The sequence below is a fragment of the Oncorhynchus kisutch genome, linkage group LG2, assembly GCF_002021735.2.
Source record: "Oncorhynchus kisutch isolate 150728-3 linkage group LG2, Okis_V2, whole genome shotgun sequence".
Taxonomy (NCBI): domain Eukaryota; kingdom Metazoa; phylum Chordata; class Actinopteri; order Salmoniformes; family Salmonidae; genus Oncorhynchus; species Oncorhynchus kisutch.
Window position 1 is genome coordinate 68,056,763 of NC_034175.2, and position 22,192 is coordinate 68,078,954.

Sequence of the window (22,192 nt, forward strand, 5' to 3'; positions counted from 1 at the left end):
TAAATTTACATTTGTGTATATGAAATTTGGCCAAAAGAATAATGAAATGAATTACATAAAATGATTCCGCTTATTTCTATTGTATGTAAAGAATCCAAACAGTACATCTCTCCACAATAGTGTAAAATCTTCATAAATGTGTTCAATTATAAACCTACTGATGTCTTGCCACAGTTTTCTTACATGCATACAATGCCAAAAAATATGCAAAACTGTTTCTGGGTGGTCATTACAAAAGGAGCAATTTGAGTTGATGTTTTCCTTAAACTTCTTCATATAGTGGTTGGCAGGATAATATTTATGAATAATTTAAAAGGAAACTTCCTTAATATGTTGTTTATAACTAAACCGTGTTCTATATGTGGTAAATACGTACTTCTGCTCATGTGCTTAGCTAGGCAACGTCGCCATGACATCACCTACAAGTGTGAACGGCGATTTCAATTGGAGAGCAGTTTCTGTCAATCATACTGTACTGACTTTGTCTACTCCTTGCGGGCTGCGTCATACTGCTGCAATGTTGACGGTCTCGATTAATATTATCGAGCATAGAAATAGAACGCATAGAACGCCCCGCACACCATCGTTGTTTCAACCAGGGAGTTCGACACAACAAGAGAGAGAAGTAGAGCCACCCAAATAACATCAGAGGAATAAAGCGACCGAAGAGAGGCTGCGATAAACATAGCTGTATATAGCTTAGCACGCATGCTAACGTTGGCTTCTAGTTAGCTAGCTACGTCGCAACGGCCACGCAGAGAACAACATCAGAAGGTGATAGTTAGAAGACAGTGTTTACAACTGTATTTCAATGGTATTTTTACATAAAAGCAGGTTCGAGCATTATGTCCTGCTCTGGTAACCTGGTTTGGGATGTTAACAAGCGTTCCATTGGATATAATGACCCGAATGCTGTCAGGATCAACTACTTAGGTAAGAGCTCCTGCCTGTGTCCAAAATAATTTGCAATAACACACACAGCTACAGTGAACGTCGACCAGTTAGTTAGCTATGTTTTCGATTAGATTACTAACATGTGAAATACAAGCTGACAACAATGCAGCGAACTTGTTTCCCCACTTCAGACACCAATGGCGTTGATTGGTTTAATTGCAATGATCGCTTGCCTTTCCGCGTGGGCAGCTTGCTATTCTGTAACAATACCCCTCTTGCCACAGCAAGCTAGCAATGCCTTTTTAGGTAGCTATAGCTAACTAGCACAATTGCTGATTTGTGCCAGTTCCCTTTGGTGAAAGTGGAGGTTATTAAAATAACTGTGGTTACATTTCATTTGTGAATTTAAATATCCGAATTGGATGTTTGATTGACCAATTCTTTCCTCACATAGGTTACAAGTTGTAGCCGGAGGAAATGTCTATATGCACCTGCTGTCTAGTCTACCCTTTGTCCTTACAAAATCAAGAATAATGGCTGGTTATTTTAAGACGACGTTTCTGCAGAATATAGAGAACGAGTTTCAGGCCTAGTCATCCGGAGTTTTGATTATTGCAATTTGCCCACTTGCTAATGAAATTAGTAGAGCTGCCAAATCTCACGCAGTAGCCTAGAGACACATATTTGAGCCTTTTATCACGCTCACTCGACACATCTTATCTCACACATCGAAAAGTAGTGGTTTTATTTTTCTAATTAATCCAGTATATTCAATGCGTTAACTGTGCTGCAAATTGTTTAGAAATCGGAGCATCGACACTTCCAATTTAATAACATCACGAGCGGAACCTTTATTATTATTATTATTATTATTGGCCTGTCTTGCAACAGCATTGTGAACCGCGGCACATTAAAGCATATGATTGGTCTAGTTATGTAATGAATCAAGGTGATTGGATGCGCGTTTTAAAGAAAAAACCCCTCCAGATTAGAAGAGTTGAATGGAGAGATTTTGTCAACAACATTATTTTGCTGTTACTCCCTATTGCAGAATGTAGCCTTTTGACAGCATGTACTGAAGTCGATTTAATCCATATTTGTTTAGTCCCCTCGTTTGGTGATTGACATTTAGGCTGTGACAACGAAAAGGCAGTAGACAGACCTACAGTATGTTTTAGCAGGGAAGTTTGGTGGGGTCATTGGTATTAATACGTGTCACATATCAGTTTGCAAACAATGTAGTAAAAAAATAAAAAAATAATAGAGTTAATAAAGCCTTATACAAACATGGTCTCTCTTTTTTTTTTTCTTGAGTAAGGCTGTTCCAAAATGCAGGTGTTCAGCCTAGCTCAGTATTCTGTCACTATTTTTTTAAATGTAACCTTTATTTATTTAACTAGGCAAGTCGGTTAAGAACAAATTCTTATTTACACTGACGGCCTAACCCGGACAACGCTGGGCCAATTGTGCGCCGCCCTATGGGACTCCCGATCACGGGAGTGATGCAGTGACTTAGGAGCCACTCATGGGGACACTGTCACCGCAAAATCTAGGGGAGAGCTTGAAAATTCAAGCCCCTTGGGTGCTGCCATAGAGTTACAATGGAAGTTCCCATCCAAGAAGGCTCAAGGTCATTGGCCACAGATAAATCATGTTATCTTCCATTGCTTTGATTGGACTGATCATGTCAACATCATACTTTCAAAATCTTAGCCAGCAGTCATCATCATGAATCAAGCTGACAATCTACTCGCAAATACTTTTCAATCCTTGTCATATCAAGAGAAATTATAGATACAATGTATCGGTGCTCATCGGCCATTGGACATAAACATTACACAGCAAATTCAACAATGAGCTGTTTTGGAAGGAATCATTGGCTATATCTAATAATCACTCGCCTGATATTCAGTGGAGTGGGGATGTGGTCCAAGTCTGGGTTTAAGGGTCTATTTTCTAAGCTTAAAAGGATACACATTCAACATGGTTGCCCCTCAGCCACGCTCAAGGTCCTAAACGATATCTTAACCGCCACCGATAAGAAACATTACTGTGCAGCCGTATTCATTGATCTGGCCAAGGCTTTCGACTCCGTCAATCACCACATCCTCATCGGCAGACTCGACAGCCTTGGTTTCTCAAATGATTGCCTCGCCTGGTTCACCAACTACTTCTCTGATAGAGTTCAGTGTGTCAAATCGGAGGGTCTGCTGTCCGGACCTCTGGCAGTCTCTATGGGGGTGCCACAGGGTTCAATTCTTGGACCGACTCTTCTCTGTATACATCAATGATGTCGTTCTTGCTGCTGGTGAGTCTCTGATCCACCTTTACGCAAACGATACCATTCTGTATACTTCTGGCCCTTATTTGGACATTGTGTTAACAACCCTCCAGGCAAGCTTCAATGCCATACAACTCTCCTTCCGTGGCCTCCAATTGCTCTTAAATACAAGTAAAACTAAATGCATGCTCTTCAACCGATCGCTGCCTGCACCTGCCCGCCTGTCCAACATCACTACTCTGGACGGCTCTGACTTAGAATACGTGGACAACTACAAATATCTAGGTGTCTGGTTAGACTGTAAACTCTCCTTCCAGACCCACATCAAACATCTCCAATCCAAAGTTAAATCTAGAATTGGCTTCCTATTTCGCAACAAAGCATCCACTCATGCTGCCAAACATACCCTTGTAAAACTAACCATCCGATCAATCCTCGACATCGGCGATGTCATTTACAAAATAGCCTTCAATACCCTACTCAACCAATTGGATGCAGTCTATCACAGTGCAATCCGTTTTGTCACCAAAGCCCCATATACTACCCACCATTGCGACCTGTACGCTCTCGTTGGCTGGCCCTCGCTTCATACTCGTCGCCAAACCCACTGGCTCCATGTCATCTACAAGACCCTGCTAGGTAAAGTCCCCCCTTATCTCAGCTCGCTGGTCACCATAGCATCTCCCACCTGTAGCACACGCTCCAGCAGGTATATCTCTCTGGTCACCCCCAAAACCAAATCTTTCTCTCCTTCCAGTTCTCTGCTGCCAATGACTGGAACGAACTACAAAAATCTCTGAAACTGGAAACACTTATCTCCCTCACTAGCTTTAAGCACCAACTGTCAGAGCAGCTCACAGATTACTGCACCTGTACATAGCCCACCTATAATTTAGCCCAAACAACAACTTTCCCTACTGTATTTAATTAATTAATTAATTTTGCTCCTTTGCACCCCATTATTTTTATTTCTACTTTGCACATTCTTCCACTGCAAATCTACCATTCCAGTGTTTTACTTGCTATATTGTATTTACTTTGCTACCATGGTCTTTTTTTGCCTTTTCCTCCCTTATCTCACCTCATTTGCTCACATCGTATATAGACTTGTTTATACTGTATTATTGACTGTATGTTTGTTTTACTCTATGGGTAACTCTGTGTCGCTGTATGTGTCGAACTGCTTTGCTTTATCTTGGCCAGGTCGCAATTGTAAATGAGAACTTGTTCTCAACTTGCCTACCTGGTTAAATAAAGGTGAAATAAATAAATAAAAAACAATAGCCATACTGTCAATCCAGCATGACTTCTGTCGTGTTCAAAACAACTAGGAAATCTCAGACTTCAGTGCGTTCAAGACAACTGGGAACTCGGGGAAAAGAAGAAAAAAAAGCTCTGACTGAGAAAATACGTTTTGAATGGTAATCACACTCGGAATTCGAAGTCAGGAACTCGGACCTCTTTCTAGAGCTCTGACCTGAAGATCACTGGCTTCATGATTCAACGCTGTTTTTTTCTTCGAGTTCCCAGTTGTCTTGAAAGTACCATAAATCCAGAGAATGCCAGACTTTGATGACAAAATTTGCCCACGAAGGACTGCCTCCTCTACCTTCCTGCACAACAAGCTGAGTCCAAAAATGTTTTGCATAAATGAGGTAATATGCCAGGGAGATGTGTATACTGTAGCTAAGAAAGTAATACTAAGTGTATTAGAGGCCGACCGGTTATGATTTTTCAGCGTTTAAATAATGCAAAAACAAAGTGTTGGAGAAGAAAGTGAAAGTGCCATGTAAGAAAGCTAACGTTTAAGTTCCTTGTTCAGAACATGAGAACATATGAAAGCTGGTGGTTCCTTTTAACATGAGTCTTCAATATTCCCAGGTAAGAAGTTTTAGGTTGTAGTTATTACAGGAATTATAGGACTATTTCCCTCTATACCATTTGTATTTCATATACCTTTTGACTATTGGATGTTCATATAGGCACTTTAGTATTGCCAGTGTAACAGTATAGTTTCCGTCCCTCTCCTTGCCCCTACCTGGGCTCGAACCAGGAACACATCGACAACAGCCACCCTCGAAGCAGCGTTAGCCATGCAGAGCAAGGGAAACAACCACAGGCTCAGAGCGAGTGACGTTTGAAACGCTATTAGCGCACGCTAACTAGCTAGCCATTACACCAGCCTCATCTCGGGAGTTGATAGGCTTGAAGTCATAAACAGCGCAATGCTTGACGCACAACAAAGAGCTGCTGGCAAAACGCACAAAAGTACTGTTTGAATTAATGTTTACACGCCTGCTTCTGCCTACCACCGCTCAGTCAGATACTTAGATACTTGTATGCTCAGTCAGATTATATGCAACGCAGGACACGCTGGAGTAATACAGTAATATCATCAACCATGTGGAGTTAACTAGCGATTGATTGTTTTTATAAGATAAGTTTAATGCTAGCTAGAAACTTACCTTGGCTTACTGCATTCGTGTAACAGGCAGTCTCCTTGTGGAGTGCACAAGGACTAGTTAACTGTAAGGTTGCAAGATTGCATCCCCTGAGCTGACAAGGTGAAAATCTGTCATTCTGCCCCTGAAGCAGGCAGTTAACCTACCATTCCTAGACCGTCATTGAAAATAAGAATTTGTTCTTCACTGACTTGCCTAGTTAAATAAAGATTAAATAAAGGTGTAAAAATAAATAAATCGGTGTCCAAAAATTCAGATTGTTATGAAAACTTTAAATCGGCCTTAATTAATCGGCCATTCCGATTTAATTGGTCGACCTCTAAAGTGTATGTTCTGTAGTAAGCTGTTAGTAGCCCATGTGCCTCACCCTCATAATTTAGCCTACTGTTCTGACTTGGTGGTGTACATGTAGCCTAAAGAAATGTCATAATCGAATACTGTAAGAGCTTTCATTGTCTGATTTTATATGACCCTTTTATTTATCCTACGGTTTTGATTTGTTGTACAGAGGTCGTTCTTACAGTTGTCCATGTTCTGAATTCTGTCGCTGTACATGTTTATTTATATTATATTTTTATATTTATATTTATATTTACGCCGTCCATCCGAGCTTGCTCATGAATGTCTTAATCTAAATTATGGATTGCCTTTTATGAGCTTGTCGTCCCCTTATACCATATTTGTACATTTCAATTGTCAGTAGAAACCACATTTGTTTAAGGAAGTCAGCCATATCAGCTATTTTTTTTATAGGCAGTAAATGAGGCTAAGTGAACTGTTTAGCTGGCAGACAAGGCTCCGCTGATGGCCAGGTGTAGCAGTGGTAAGGTGTTGGGACTGCGGTCGGGACTCTGCAGTTGGGACATCTTTATGTAGGCCCTAACAGTTTGTGGGCACTGTTTGTCACTGTTATAGTGCAATTCATGTATTGTTTAGTGTTGCATGCCAGCAAAGCTACTACCCATCAACATTTTTTTGTTTTTTTGTTTAGTGTGTAATTTCTCTCTCATGCGGTCATGGCTGAAGACGGCGCAAATTCCTACTATTTGTGTCCAGGTTAAACGTGGGAAGTCCCTCATTATAAACAAACATTCTGTTAAATTCATGGTTATTGCAACATTTTCAAATCTATTAGAAGCGATTTAATAGACAAAACAACCATGTAATTTAACCAATTGACTGGCCAGAGATCAGGGCATTCATCAGCAAAGACGCCGTGCAAGCTGATCGTATTTTGGACAACCAAATTGAAGTCAAAATGATTAATGAAGTGTGTCAGCTGTATGGTGATTTGCGATTCATAACTAACTTACATTTTACTGGTACAACCAGTAGTAATAGGCCAACCAATAACACCACGACGGAATGCGTTTGAAGTGATGATGCGCCGCCGAGAACAGCTAGCATATTCAGTAAAGTACATCGCCAGTGGCACGCACACAGATCAGCAGGTGGGGGCTTTTTGTGGCAGCCAGACGAGACAATCGAATAAAGATGCGGTGAGCAAAGTTACTGGGCTCGAATTTAGTCAAGCTTGATCTATGTAGATTGATGCTTCTAATTGTGCATGTTATAAAAAAACAATTTTTTTTTTGATGATGATGATGAAAGGTTATACTCTATATGGCTGGATGTATGTACAGTATATCACAAAAGTGAGTACACCCCTCACATTTTTGTAAATGAGTATGTCTTTTCATGTGACAACACGGAAGAAATGACACTTTGCTACAATGTAAAGTAGTGAGTGTACAGCTTGTATAACAGTGTAAATTTGCTGTCCCCTCAAAATAACTCAACACACAGCCATTGTCTAAACCGCTGGCAACAAAAGTGAGTACACCCCTCGGTGAAAATGTCCAAATTGGGCCCAAAGTGTCACAATTTTGTGTGGCCACCATCATTTTCCAGCACTGCCTTAACCCTCTTGGGCATGGAGTTCACCAGAGCTTCACAGGTTGCCACTGGAGTCCTCTTCCACTCCTCCATCACGGAGCTGGTGGATGTTAGAGACCTTGCACTCCTCCACCTTCCGTTTGAGGATGCCCCACAGATGCTCAATAGGGTTTAGGTCTGGAGACATGCTTGGCCTGTCCATCATCTTTATCCTTAGCTTCTTTAGCAAGGCAGTGGTCGTCTTGGAGGTGTGTTTGGGATCGTTATCATGTTGGAATACTGCCCTTCGGCCCAGTCTCCGAAGGGAGGGGATCATGCTCTGCTTCAGTATGTCACAGTACATGTTGACATTCATGGTTCCCTCAATGAACTGTAGCTGCACTAATGCAGTCCCAGACCGTGACACTCCCACCACCATGCTTGACTGTAGGCAAGACATACTTGTCTTTGTACTCCTCACCTGGTTGCCGCCACACACGCTTGACACCATCTGAACCAAATACCTTATCTTGGTCTCATCAGACCACAGGACATGGTTCCAGTAATCCATGTCCTTAGTCTGCTTGTCTTCAGCAAACTGTTTGCGGGCTTTCTTGGTCATCATCTTTAGAAGAGGCTTCCTTCTGGGACGACAGCCATATGCAGGCTAATTTCATGCAGTGTACCGCGTATGGTCTGAGCACTGACAGGCTGACCCCCCCACCCCTTCAACCTGTGCAGCAATGCTGGCAGCACTCATTCGTCTATTTCCCAAAGACAACCTCTGGATATGACGCTGAGCACGTGCACTCAACTTCTTTGGTCGACCATGGCGAGGCCTGTTCTGAGTGGAACCTGTCCTGGAGTGGCCTAGCCAGTCTCCAGATCTCAACCCCATAGAAAATCTTTGGAGGGAGTTGAAAGTCTGTGTTGCCCAGCAACAGCCCCAAAACATCACTGCTCTAGAGGAGATCTGCATGGAGGAATGGGCCAAAATACCAGCAACAGTGTGTGAAAACCTTGTGAAGACTTACAGAAAACGTTTGACCTCTGTCATTGCCAACAAAGGGTATATAACAAAGTATTGAGATAAACTTTTGTTATTGACCAAATACTTATTTTCCACCATAATTTGCAAATACATTCATTAAAAATCCTACAATGTGATTTTCTGGATTTTTTTTCCTCATTTTGTCTGTCATAGTTGAAGTGTACCTATGATGAAAATTACAGGCCTCTCATCTTTTTAAGTGGGAGAACTTGCACAATTGGTGGCTGACTAAATGCTTTTTTGCCCCATTGTATGTACATATTCTCATTCACCCCTTTTTAGATTTGTGTGTATTAAGTAGTTAGATCACTTGTTAGATATTACTGTGCTGTCGAAACCAGAAGCACAAGCATTTTATTACACTCGAATTAATATCTGCTAACCATATGTATGTGACCAATACAATTTGATTTTGTTATTGTGCAATTGCAGGAAATGAGCTTTAAACAGTAAAATCTTCCTGGGAAGCCAAACTCAGTCCCCTGTCTAGGGGTTATGAAATTAACATAGCAAATCTCACTCCTAGCTTCTTCTTTTTTCTTTTTTTAAGTTGGCAGCCCTGAATTAGTAAATATGATCGAAGACATTTTTCTGTCTGACTATCAAACCTTGGCATTTGATGGCAAGAAACAATGTAAACATTTAACATAAAACCATTGCTGAACTTGAACTGTGTGCAATTACTAACATCCAGACAGGTCAAATGCTCTCTTTCGCCGTCTCTCCTTTTAATTTCTTAGACAATTTTCCAATGTTTATATCCCACTGGGTTCTGGCATCTGTTAGAGGATGGGTGATGCTAAAGAATTTATGCTCATGTTTAAAATCAGTTTGAAGTAACTGAAAAATAATCAGTCCTATCCTAAATGAATGAGGAAGAACCCATACAGCAGCTAATTGGGATCCATAATAAAACAACAAATCGGGGCCATGTTGTCTTGTGTATTTTCAAACCCATTCTTTTCCCCCGTATCAAATGTTATTAGTCACATGCACCGTATACAACAGTTGTAGACCTTACAATGATGCTTTCTTACGAGCCCCTAACCAACAATGCAGCGCTCAGTCTAGTGTTGATATATACAGATAGAACATTCAACACATGCCGTAGACCCCATACACATTAGCTCTCCCTCCTACCCATCCAGTTCTCCGCTCTGCGTGTAGAGCTGTGTGTGTGTGTGTGTGTGTGTGTGTGTGTGTGTGTGTGTGTGTGTAGGACGGGGCCAGGAATTGAATAATTGATCATAATCTTTGACACCCTGCTGGATTTCACAGAACTACAGCACAAACATCATCATTGCTTCTTTCCGCCCAGACACGGCTCTCCATTCATCTCAGTTACGTTTCATGGGTGACAGATTTAATTGAGACACAACATGAGCACATGTTGGAGGATTCCGTAAGAAAAACCCACAGCCAAAGCTTTAAAATCAGAGTGAGTGTTCAAAGGCACTGGCGATGCTGTTTGTTTTCTTTGACTCACAGGAAAATAATCCATTGATTTGGGGCGAATGGGCTACTCAAAATATAACTCAGAGAGACTCTGAAATGAATCTGCTTAAGTGGGAATTGTACTGGCAGGAGACCACTTTTGTGATAGCAAATTCATCAGGGACCCCCTCAAAATCATAACACAACTCAGACTTTTAGAGTGCGATTAAAAATGGTCACCGATTTAGGTACAGGCGACATGGGCAGCCACCCAGGGCAGCATCTTGCCTGGGGCGGCACGGGGCACCAGCACAAAAAAAATCGGAATGGTGACATTTGCACGATCGGTTTTCTATCGCTCATTTGCACGTCACGTCAATGATATCATGTCACCGTGTGGGACTGTGGGTCAATTAACCTTGTCGGGGTGGGCGCCCTGATTCTAGTTTGTGAGCTAGGCAGGCTACTGTCTGGGAAGGTCTCCCACTCAGGTGGGGGTAGTTTGACCTCAGGTCTCCCCATTGGAAGCCCAAGGTAGGGGGAGTGGGGGATTCTATCAAAAATCACACCTCTAACTTTGTACAGTACTAATGCAATTGGTTAAATCAGTCACACTATGAAATGCTACCAAATAAACCACAATTCATTCATAATACTGTGAATATATAGTTTCAGACAAATTGTAGATTTTTTTTCTGGTTTGTATGAAATCTTTTAAGAATAATATTAAACCAGTCTGCACACCACCAAGGTGAATTGGTTTAATCTTTACTCTTGGTTGACAGTATTGGGGGATGGGTAATGCATTTTTGATAATTTATTTGTGTTGTTCCAAATGTCTGAATAAAAATTAGTCAGTGCAGAATGGTGTCAGAATCGCCCAGGGAGCCATACAAGCTAGAACCGCCACTGAGTGGCGTACAAGGAGTTTAAAAATGACTGCTGCAACGCATGGCTGGACTACCAAGTCTTGGGCCCTGGGAAATAACATTTTCAAGGCCCCCCTCTTTGTATCGGAGAGGAAATGTTAGTGTCAAAGGTCATTTCCTGTAATTCTACACATTTAGTCACGGGACAGAAGGGCTATTTTGCCGTTTTTAAATGCTTCGATTAAAGTGCATTTATGTTTATGTTTTTGTGGGAATACAAAAAGTATTGAGTTGACAACTGGATCATTGATGGAGTGGATTCCTGTGAACCTTCCCGTTGTATCTAACGGTAACCAATATTGTAAATAAGTAATATTGCTTTGTATTTTATTGCACCCTCTAAACCTGTTCCATGAACTCCTTGGCCAAATTAGTTTAATCTGTTGTTACTAGCACATCTATCTATTTATAAGTAAATAAATTATATACATACACACATTATATTATTACCCTGCAGTACCCCATTTTGGGAACCACTGGTCTAGAGAAGATAACCTAGTCTCTTTCAACAGCTGCAGTGCCTGCAAGGAACAGAGTCCTATGAGTATGGAACACCAGACTACATGATCTTAAGAGTAAACAGTAGGCATATGACAGAGGCTACGGTTCAGTTATGGGATCATAAAAATGACCACAACGGTCCAATGTTACTATAATGACAACATGTATTGGGTTGCTTTATCCCTTTAACCCCTGATGTTTCTTCATTGCCCGCAGCAGCGTAGTGGTTGTTTACAAACCTTCGGCTGTCTTCTCCTACACGCCACTCTTCCTGGGGTTGGCTCTCCATTACACTGACTGGCATCCCAAGTGTGTAGGCCAGGACTAGACTGGTGTTTCTCTGGTAGTTTGGGTACTGGTTATGTGCACTTAACTCAGAGGACACTGACTTGAAACTACTCAAGGCTTTTACTTTTTCCTTCACAAAAAGCTATGATGCCGTGATCAAACATGACGTTGTTGTTATATGCCTAGGCTATACATGGAAAACATTGAATTCGATATTCTATGTTCTGTGCTTATGGTAGGCTATGTGATTTCCCCCTTCCATCTGTTGTGTTGCCCTCCAGTTGAAATCCATGTTAGCTATGTCCACTGTGTTCTTTTATTGTGTTTCATTGTGTGATGTCACACTTGCTGGTGGAGAATAGTAATCAAGCTCCATAGAATCTTACTGCCATTTTTGTTATTCACCCTTCAAGAGGATTATGAAATACTATGCATATGATCCTTGGTATTTGTTTGCTATAAAAACACGTACCAAGCTCTACTAGGCTGACTGACATGTTGAATCAGGGCGTTGTCCCTGTGAGGACTGAGGAGTGCACTGCCTCCTTCCAATTACTAATGCCTGCAGATTTGGTTATGTTGACATTTCCTATTGAGACATAGCTTTTAGGCTGATCTAGTATGTTATGCTTTATGATGAATCTGCTCTCTGTGAGTCAGTAGGAGAGGTCGACGATTATGATTTTTCAACGCCGATAAAGATTTATTGGAGGACCAAAAAAAGCCGATTTAATCCATTTTTTTGTAAAAGTGCAATATGTGCCATGTAAGAAAGCTAACGTTTAAGTTCCTTGCTCAGAACATGAGAACATATGAAAGCTGGTGGTTCCTTTTAACATATTCCCAGGTAAAAAGTTTTAAGTTGTAGTTATAATAGGTATTGTAGGACTATTTCTCTCTATACGATTTGTATTTCATATAGCTTTGACTATCGGATGTTCTTATAGCCACTTTAGTATTGCCAGTGTAATAGTATAGCTTCCGTCCCTCTCCTCGTTCCTACCTGGGCTCGACCCAGGAACACATTGACAACAGCCACCCTCGAAGCAGCGCTACCCATCGCTCCTCAAAAGCCGCGGCCCTTGCAGAGCAAGGGGAACAACTACTCCAAGTCTCAGAGCGAGTGACAGAGCGAGTTTGAAACGCTATTAGCGCACACCCCACTAACTAGCTAGTCATTTCACATCGGTTACACCAGCCTAATCTCAGGAGTTGATAGGCTTGAAGTCATAAAGAGTGCAATGCTTGAAGCATTGCGAAGAGCTGCTGTCAAAATGCACGAAAGTGCTGTTTGAATGAATGCTTACGAGCCTGCTGGTGCCTAGCATCGCTCAGTCAGACTGCTCTATCAAATCATAGACTTAATTATAACATAATAACACACAGAAATACAAGCCTTAGGTCATTAATATGGTCGAATCCGGAAACTCATCTCGAAAACAAAACGTTTATTCTTTCAGTGAAATACGGAACCGTTCAGTATTTTATCTAACGGGTGGCATCCATCAGTCTAAATATTCCTGTTACATTGCACAACCTTCAATGTTATGTCATAATTACGTAAAATTCTGGCAAATTAGTTCGCAACGAGCCAGGCGGCCCAAACTGCTGCATATACCCTGACTCTGTTGCAAGAGAATTGACACATTGTTCCTAGTTAAAATATATTCATGTTAGCAGGCAATATTAATTAAATATGCAGGTTTAAAAATATATACTTGTGTATTGATTTTAAGAAATAGCGATTTCCGATTGTTATGAAAACTTGAAATCGGCCCTAATTAATCGGCCATTCCAATTAATCGGTCGACCTCTAGTCAGTAGTGAGGAAGTTGCTTTAAGAGACATCTAGAGGTGTGATCTTCTGCAGGTTTCAAAATCCTCGGTTCCCCAAAGATAAATAACAATTCGGCCTACAACATGCTTGAAAAGCTACAGTATCAACCACCGCGCAGTGTGTAGCAACAAGCTATGTTCATTGTATCCTTTGTGATATTGACTCAAAGATGCCTCTGCTCTCATAAACATAATGGAAATGACAGACACTAAGTGCTGACCAGGCCATTCAGGATATCAGCCATCTTCAAACCGTCCCAGACAGTCTCAGTTACTGATAGGATGCTAATATTAGCAGACATCTCCATCCACACCAGTGGTTTAAGCAGAGACAGTAGAGAAAGCGAGACATTCCACTCCCCGATTTTTTTTTTTTTCTGATCGGGGTGGGACCAACCTAGTCTACTTTTTGCCCCTGCCCTTTTTTTCTGGTCGCAGTGGGGACAATAAGTAGACCAGAGCCAGCTGTTCCGTCTCTCGCATGAGCATGCCAGATAATATGGAGGAACTGTTGGCGCATGTGGGAAAAGCACGCTCACGCGAGAGGAAATGCCCGGTGGGAGGCTACCTTGAAGTTAATTGCGCTCACCTGGTGGCCGATGTCTGAATCAGTCACTGATTTGGAAGGAGAGAATGACCAACAGAAGTGTTTTTACCCTCCAGGACAGTCATTTAATAGCCCTGCTATAGAATATATACCGTGCATGCTATCTGGGGCTACTGGTATGCTGAATTAGCCTTTTCTATCTGTGGCCAAGTTAACCTAACTTGAATGAGGATTAGCAGGCCCAGGTGTGGGGCAGGTGGTTTATGGATTGGGCTAGCATAGCACTGCATTTAGCTTAGCGCTACATTTAGCTTGACTAGGCTGGGTGTGTTGGTAGAGCTGTCATTGTCAAATGACCGGAGAGACCCTAGCATGTAATCACACCAGTAAGAGGCTAAGTTTAGCACTGTGGAAGGAGGGCTAGTATTCCATTTGTGGAATATAAATCTCAACAAAGGCCAGAAATATACTTCAAGGGAGAGTTAGGCCTAATCATAGAACATTTAAGGCTATTTTGCACAGTCCTCTTCACCCATGAGATTTAGTGAGATCAATTTACATGGTTTCAGCTAAATATGCTAATTCAATCATCATCATAATCATCATGTTACTTTCTCATGACCAAGGCCTATCAGCAAAGGAATGAGGGGGAAGTGACATTTTGCTCTGTTGTCTTGCTCTTTTTGGACGTTTGACTTTAAATATCGGAAGGTTGAAAGGCAAAGGAGGGAATACGGATACAATGGAGACCTCTCTGCCTGTTGTGTTGAATAGCTGTTTTGAGCCGTCTTCTCAAGTCTTCAATATTCCACTTCTCCAATGTTGAAAAAGCATTATATTGCTGCATCCGAAGCTGTTACTTCGAGAAAGTGTTACAGTCGAATGGCAAGCTTTCAGGCTTGTTTTTGAGGACGTCACTGACCTGGGAAGAGCTCTGTTGATTGAATCTATTCCTCAACACTCTCAAAATGTATTGGCTGTGAAAAGAATATGTCAGAGGGGTGTGGGTGTGTATGGCAACTTGGAATATTGATATAGTCAGGCACTTTGATTTGATTTGAACAGCAATGCACTAGAACCCAGCTGTAGAACAAAAGCTGATATTGTGCCTTGAATGCACTTACTAACTTGGAGCTCAGACTTCAATACGATTACAGAGCATTGGCTTGTTTTGTTTGTTTATTTATTTATCATCTTGCCTATTTATTTACCCCTGTCTCTCTCTTATTGAACGGGACAGTCCAATTTAATCTGGCCAGGCGGCCCCATACACATAGTGTCATTGTTTATATGAGGGCAATTCCATGATAACGGAATTACGTTGAGACTCCAGATTTTTCACTTGAAAATGTATACCAAACAAAAAACATTGATTTCAAAGTGTAACAAACGATACAACTATATGCACTAGGACTACTTTTAACAATTTCCACTGAATATTTATAAAAACATATTTACAAGAAGAACTGTGCAGATACAACGTCAAATAATAATGAGGGAGATTTTACCGTAATTCTATTACCAAACTTTGCATCTGCACAGTTCTTCCAGTAAATGTTTTATATTTTATTTTTATACTGTGTCAACTGTTCCAAATAATCATTGTGCATAGAGTTGTATGGTTTTTACAATGAAATATTTGTTTTGTTTTGTTTGGCATTCGGCGTAATTTCGTTACGATTTCAGGACCGGCACCGAGGCACGCTAGGTTACAGAGGCAGGCCATAGTGTTAATGACGGTCTACTTTGCCTTTTGACAATGGCCTTGTACTGTCAATGCACACTAGTCTGTCATAGTGGATGATGGAACTAAGGCCTTATTTTCCATGCCCTCTACATTCATGCCGTATACCTGGAATGCTTATTAGATTCTAGACTGTCATCTCTTTACCTGACAGGGTCAAATGGCATGAATTCTCTCGCTAAGTTTTTTTTTCTTTTTTTTTTCGAACAATTCTAAAGCAAGTTTAATACTTTAAGGTAAGGTGATGTATTTTAGAACCTGGATCTAGCCTATCCTAATAGAGTACATTGTAGGCTTGGGAGCAAGTTTACTCATAAAATAGCCGACTGCCAAACCTTTTTTAATGACAGTCTATTTGACGACAGGGTAGCCAGTGTAGGGAGCCTGCTCATTTGATCCCCTATCCCTGTGATGGTGACAGCAGATGCAAGGGATGCTTCCTCAAGATGAGTAATACATTATAAGCTATGGAAAGATTGACTACAACGATTCTAACGTAACGTTTTAGTTCTTTCCCTACTCCCTCATTAAATACTAAGAGCAGAGGCAGGAAAACAAACTATTGCAAAACCAAATAGTCCCTTATAAATAGAGGTCGACCGATTATGATTTTTCAACACCAATACCGATACCGATTATTGGAGGACCAAAAAAAGCCGATAACGGTTATCGGACGATTTTTATTTTATAAAAAATGACAATTACAACAATACTGAATGAACACTTATTTTAAGTTAATATAATACATCAATAAAAATCTATTTAGCCTCAAATAAATAATGAAACATGTTCAATGTGGTTAATATAATGCAAAAACAAAGTGTTGGAGAAGAAAGTAAAAGTGCAATATGTGCCATGTAAAAAAGCTAACGTTTAAGTTCCTTGCTCAGAACATGAGAACATCTGAAAGCTGGTGGTTCCTTTTAACATGAGACTTCAATATTCCAAGGTAAGAGGTTTTAGGTTGTAGCTAATATAGTATTTATAGGACTATTTCTCTCTATACCAGACTCTGCGTGCAAAGAACGCAAGAGAAGTGACACAATTTCACCTGGTTAATATCGCCTGCTAACCTGGATTTATTTTCGCTAAATATGCAGGTTTAAAAATATATACTTCTGTGTATTGATTTTAAGAAAGGCATTGGTGTTTATGGTTCGGTAAAGTCGTGCAACGATTGTGCTTTTTTTCTCTCGCAAATGCACTTTTGTTAAATCATCCTCCTGCGTTGCATCGATTATATGCAACGCAGGACATGCTAGATAAACAATAATATCATCAACCATGTGTAGTTAACTAGTGATTTATATTTGATTGATTGTTTTTTATAAGATAAGTTTAATGCTATCTAGCAACTTACCATGGCTACTTACTGTATTTGCGTAACGGGCAGGCTCCTGGTGGAGTGCAATGAGAGGCAAGTGGTTAACCTTAACTGTAAGGTTGCAAGATTGAATCCCGGAGTTGACAAGGTAAAAATCTGTCGTTCTGCCCCTGAACAAGGCAGTTAACCACCGTTCCTAGGCCGTCATTGAAAATAAGAATGTGTTCTTAACTGACTTGCCTAGTTAAATAAAGCTGTAAAAAAATATATATAATAATTAAATCGGCCAAATCGGTGTCCAAACATACCTATTTCCGATTGTTATGAAAACTTGAAAACGGCCCTAATTGATTGGCCATTCTGATTAATCGGTCGACCTCTACTTATAAATGGTTCCAACATTTCTGCTCTAGGGTATTGCCCATATAATTAGGAATCAGAGTACTAGAATGGAAATTAACCTTCCTTATGATGGTCCAACGGTCAGCCATGTTGGTCAGGGAGTTTGCCAACCATGGTTTGCCTGCCAATGTTGTAATAAGATATTGTGTGAAATAATGAATGTGAAGAATTTATCTGCACTGTGTGTTCGCTAGCTAGGCTGACAGTTTTAGAGGAATGATTCCAAATATTTTTCAAATTAACTGCCAACATTCCACAGCCATACACTGGCTCAAATCAGTTGATAGGACTAAGACAAGTTGTAAATGCAACAAGTAATGATATTGTATCATATAATAGCACTCACAGCTTTACAAGAAAACACATTGAGTCATTTATGGTCCATTTACATATATTCTTCAGGCTATTTATTCAGAAACTATATAAAACCTGTATAAACTGTATTATATGACAATATTTTAAGTTGACTGTAGTTCCATTACACAATTGCTGATACATCACATGCCCTACTTTGTGTCCTGCATAAGTAAAAGTAGGAAATGCATCACCTTTGCCTCTACTGCCATTCATTCCAATTAGACTGGTTTTGCATTTCTCCCTGACCAAGATGGCTGCCATTTTCGCCTCATTACTGAACTTTGAGGGTTAATGACAACCCCTCTATCAATTTAATTAGGAACTCCATGGTATGTTTGGCCATTTCTATGTAATTTACCCTAGTTGATGATGCCCTTGTTGTTGACTTGAATTTCATCAATACGTTTGAATGCTGACTGAAGTAGTCCAATGCAGGTGCTTCTACACCTGCATTGCTTGCTGTTTGGGGTTTTAGGCTGGGTTTCTGTACAGCACTTTGAGATATCAGCTGATGTACGAAGGGCTATATAAATACATTTTATTTTGATTTGATATCGTGGTAACAATTGTGACTTGCTAATAAGGTATTTCTTCTGTTTCTGCACAGGGAGAAGAGAATTTGTCCAGCGGCTGAAACTCGAAGCGACACTCAATGTTCACGATGGCTGTGTGAGTATGCGTTACCCACCGTGTGTGGCTGTGGTGTACTCTGTGCACATAACTGTCCCTCCTTGCATCTTTAGAGCACGTCACCCTCCCCACTCTGTCAGTCAGTGTGTGAAACTCTGTTTCAGACAGACAGAAAGCAGAGCTCAGTGTGAGTGTTGAGCTCTGGCCAGACTGCTCATACTCTTTGAAACCCGAGGCAGCCATACGGCCAGTCACACGCCCTGTCAGACTGTCACATCCTGCCAGTCACTCCTTCTACCACTGCACAACAACTTTAAACTGCCTGATGCTAGCTTGGGTCAAGGATTCTGTTCTTCTCGTCCTGTCTGTTCAGTTGGTTGGAGGAAAATAAAGAGAGAAACGATAAAAGACAGACAACAGAAAACAACTACCCACACCCATAGTGGGAAAACAGGCTGCCTAAGTATGGTTCTCAATCAGAGACAACGATAACCAGCTGCCTCTGATTGGGAACCATACCAGGCCTAAACATAGAAACACAACTCCTAGACATACAACATAGAATACCCATCCACATCACACCCTGACCAAACGAAAAATAGAAACATACAAAGCAATCTAGGGTCAGGGCGTGACATGTATAGTACAAACAAAATGTATTCCTTATGGAATCCCCTCGTACAACTTCCTGCCACATTCCCTGCTTGTAGGCTACATTCAGATAATCGGCCGAACGAGTTCTGTCAAATTGCGTATTCTCTCAGACCAGAGCTTGGAAGAGTTTGTCATCGCTCCCACCTACCAAGTCCTTATCAGTGCATATGAAGGATGCAAAGGAGACTTAAGGAAGCCAATTTCTTTTAAAAAAACAAAAAAAACAAATGTCTATCCGCTTACTGAATCACCATCCGCTCTCTGTCTCCGTGAGGACCGGTCTGTCTCATCTTGGATACCTGAAGCCACTTGAGTTGTCAACCCCTGTCTTCCATCAACAGGAAGTGATCGAGGAAGAATTGCCCTCCAACATGTGTTACTAGTGCCATTCTGACTCACAACGCCTATTAGGCTATTACGAGTGACATGATGTTGCGTTAATGCTGGTGGCCATCACTTTTCAGTTCCCCAAATCCCAGCATGACCTTTTATTGCAGGAGATGTTGGAAGAGATTACGTGTAGGCTTGATCTACTCTGTAGATAACATTACTGTACAGTACTGGATCAAAGTAGTAGCATAATACGTCATGTATTGTCATTTAGGCTGTTATTACACTTGACTAAAAGACCCAGTTCTTAAACAGACCCCTACTCCTTGCTGTAGGCATATTCAGACCTGAATTTCTAAAGTGGATTTAGGGGAAGCTTGTGACATCTTGCTGCGCACTTCTATCCACTTTCTATAGATCTGCATCACAAGTCCAGGGGCTTAGGGCTAAGGGAAAAAGCTACTGTAGAGTTTGGTTTCAGACTTATTCAGAATGAGGCTAGTCTGACTCTGAAGGGCCAGGTTGTGTCGGGTTGAGTTGAGGCTGGGGAGGGGAGGACCTGTTCAGCCAGGGGCACACTGAGTGGTCTGGGTGGCATAAGGACTCTGACCTAGACACAGACACACAGTATTCCTACAGAGTGCTATCAAGTAGGATCAGTATATACAACACAACGGGCTGAATAATGAGTGCTGCAGGTGATGGGTAAGCTACAGTCTGCTTGAACAGAAAAGGTGGTGGTCATAGTGATGATAATGATCTCCTCAGTTTCATGTTAGCAACAACCTCCACTTACCACAATGCTAGACCTAAAGAAATTGAATATGCAAGATAAAAACATGATACTACCAATGATATGAACGCAACAGGTTTTTTCAGTGTATAGCATATTTATTACACAATCTAGGCCTACATTTTTACAATACTTTTCTGAAACATGAAATGTTGTCCTTTTCTAAGGGGATATAGGTGAACAGCAGTATAGCCTTTCCTAGCATGCCTGTGTTGTCCTGGCAACTACTGAAACACAGTGTTAGCAGAGTGGTGACTACAGGAAAACATGCACTCTGTCTTCTTACCCCCTTGGGAGAGACTTCAGCGTTCCTTATCAGTAACCTATAATTTGTCTGTTTCCAATGCATGCATGACATCATGCCCCACATATAGTGACTTCCCCTTTTGTGTCTGTCTGTCTATTTCTAATATAAACCAGCCAGCATAGCTCTAATTACAGCACGTGTGTTCTTTTTAGCATGTAACAGACCACTCTTATTAAGCTAATGTATTTTCTCAGACAGTGATGCGAGCAGTTTCTCTGAAATGACAGCCGTTCTGTGAAAAATGCAATAACATTTTACAGTGTTTTTTTTTTAAAGCTGCTCGACAAGGGAAGGACAGTAAATCATGACCGGGGATCAAATGGAGATTAAATCACCCAGAAAGACTATTTGGGAATGGTTAGGTGGGGGGTGGAGGGGGAGGAGGGGTCCAGTTAGGTTTGGCAAGGAAGAGGGATTGTGTGACCAACCTTGTTGCACGCTGATCGGACTCTCACCCTAGAAATAGAGGGAGGAGAGTGTATTAAACTCTGCTGGGGAACTTAATGAATTATTGATCTACGGTCGCAAAGACACGGCGCCTAGAGAAGGCACGAAATGTGTGCTCTGTGTTGCAGATATAGAATGTTCCATTATACACTAAACAAACATATAAACGCAACATGCAACAATTTCAAAGATTTTTCCGAGTTACAGTTCATATAGGGAAATCAGTCAATTGAAATCAATTCACTAGACCCGACTTGTATGGATTGCACATGACTGGTCATAGATACCTTCAAAAAAGTAGGGGCGTGGATCAGAAAAGCAGTCACTATCTGGTGTGACTACCATTTTCCTCATGCAGCGCGTCACATCTCCTTCACATAGAGCTGATCAGGCTGTTGATTGTGGCCTGTAGAATGTTTTCCTACACCTCTTTAATGGCTGTGTGAAGTTGCTGGATATTTGGCGGGAACTGGAACGCGCTGTCGTACACGTTGATCCAGAGCATCCCAAACAGGCTCAATGGGTGACATGTCTGGTCAGTATGCAGGCTTCCAGGAATTGTGTTCAGATCCTTGCTACATGCATTATGCAAGGCCATGCATTATCATGCTGAAACATGAGGTTATGGCGGTGGATGAATGGCACGACAATGGGCCTCAGGATCTCGTCACAGGATCTCTGTGCATTCAAATTACCATCGATAAAATGTCATTGTGTTCATTATCCGTAGCTTTTGCTTGCCCATACCATAACCGCACCGCCACCTTGGGGCACTCTGTTCACAACGTTGATATCAGCACACCGCTCGTCCACATCTGCCATCTGCCCTGTACAGTTGAAACCCGGGATTCATCTGTGACGAGCACACTTTTCCAATATGGCAGTGGCCATCAAAGGTGAGCATTTTCCCACTGAAGTTGGTTACGATGCCAAACTGCAGTCCGGTCAAGACCCTGTTGAGGACGCCGAGCACGCAGATGAGCTTCTCTGAGAAGGTTTCTGACAGTTTGTGGAGAAATTCTTCGGTTGTGCAAACCCACAGTTTCATCAGCTGTCCGGGTGGCTGGTCTCAGATGATCCCGCAGGTGAAGAAGCCGGAAGTTGAG

General features: G+C 41.4%; 1 protein-coding gene across 6 annotated transcripts in view; it reads left to right on the plus strand.

Annotated features, from left to right (window-relative positions):
• The first annotated feature begins 492 nt into the window (after positions 1 to 492).
• The window catches only part of LOC109870596 (DDB1- and CUL4-associated factor 6), a 62,384-nt gene continuing 40,684 nt past the window's right edge, over positions 493 to 22,192 (plus strand). For 5 of the 6 annotated variants that reach the window (XM_031800598.1, XM_031800606.1, XM_031800610.1 and 2 more), the window contains exons 1-2: positions 493 to 933; positions 18,533 to 18,594. In XM_031800598.1, the coding sequence (XP_031656458.1) occupies positions 846 to 933; positions 18,533 to 18,594 (150 nt within the window). In that variant the 5' untranslated portion in view covers positions 493 to 845. The remainder of the gene's footprint in view (positions 934 to 18,532; positions 18,595 to 22,192) is intronic. The other variant, XM_031800620.1, reaches the window with a different exon arrangement.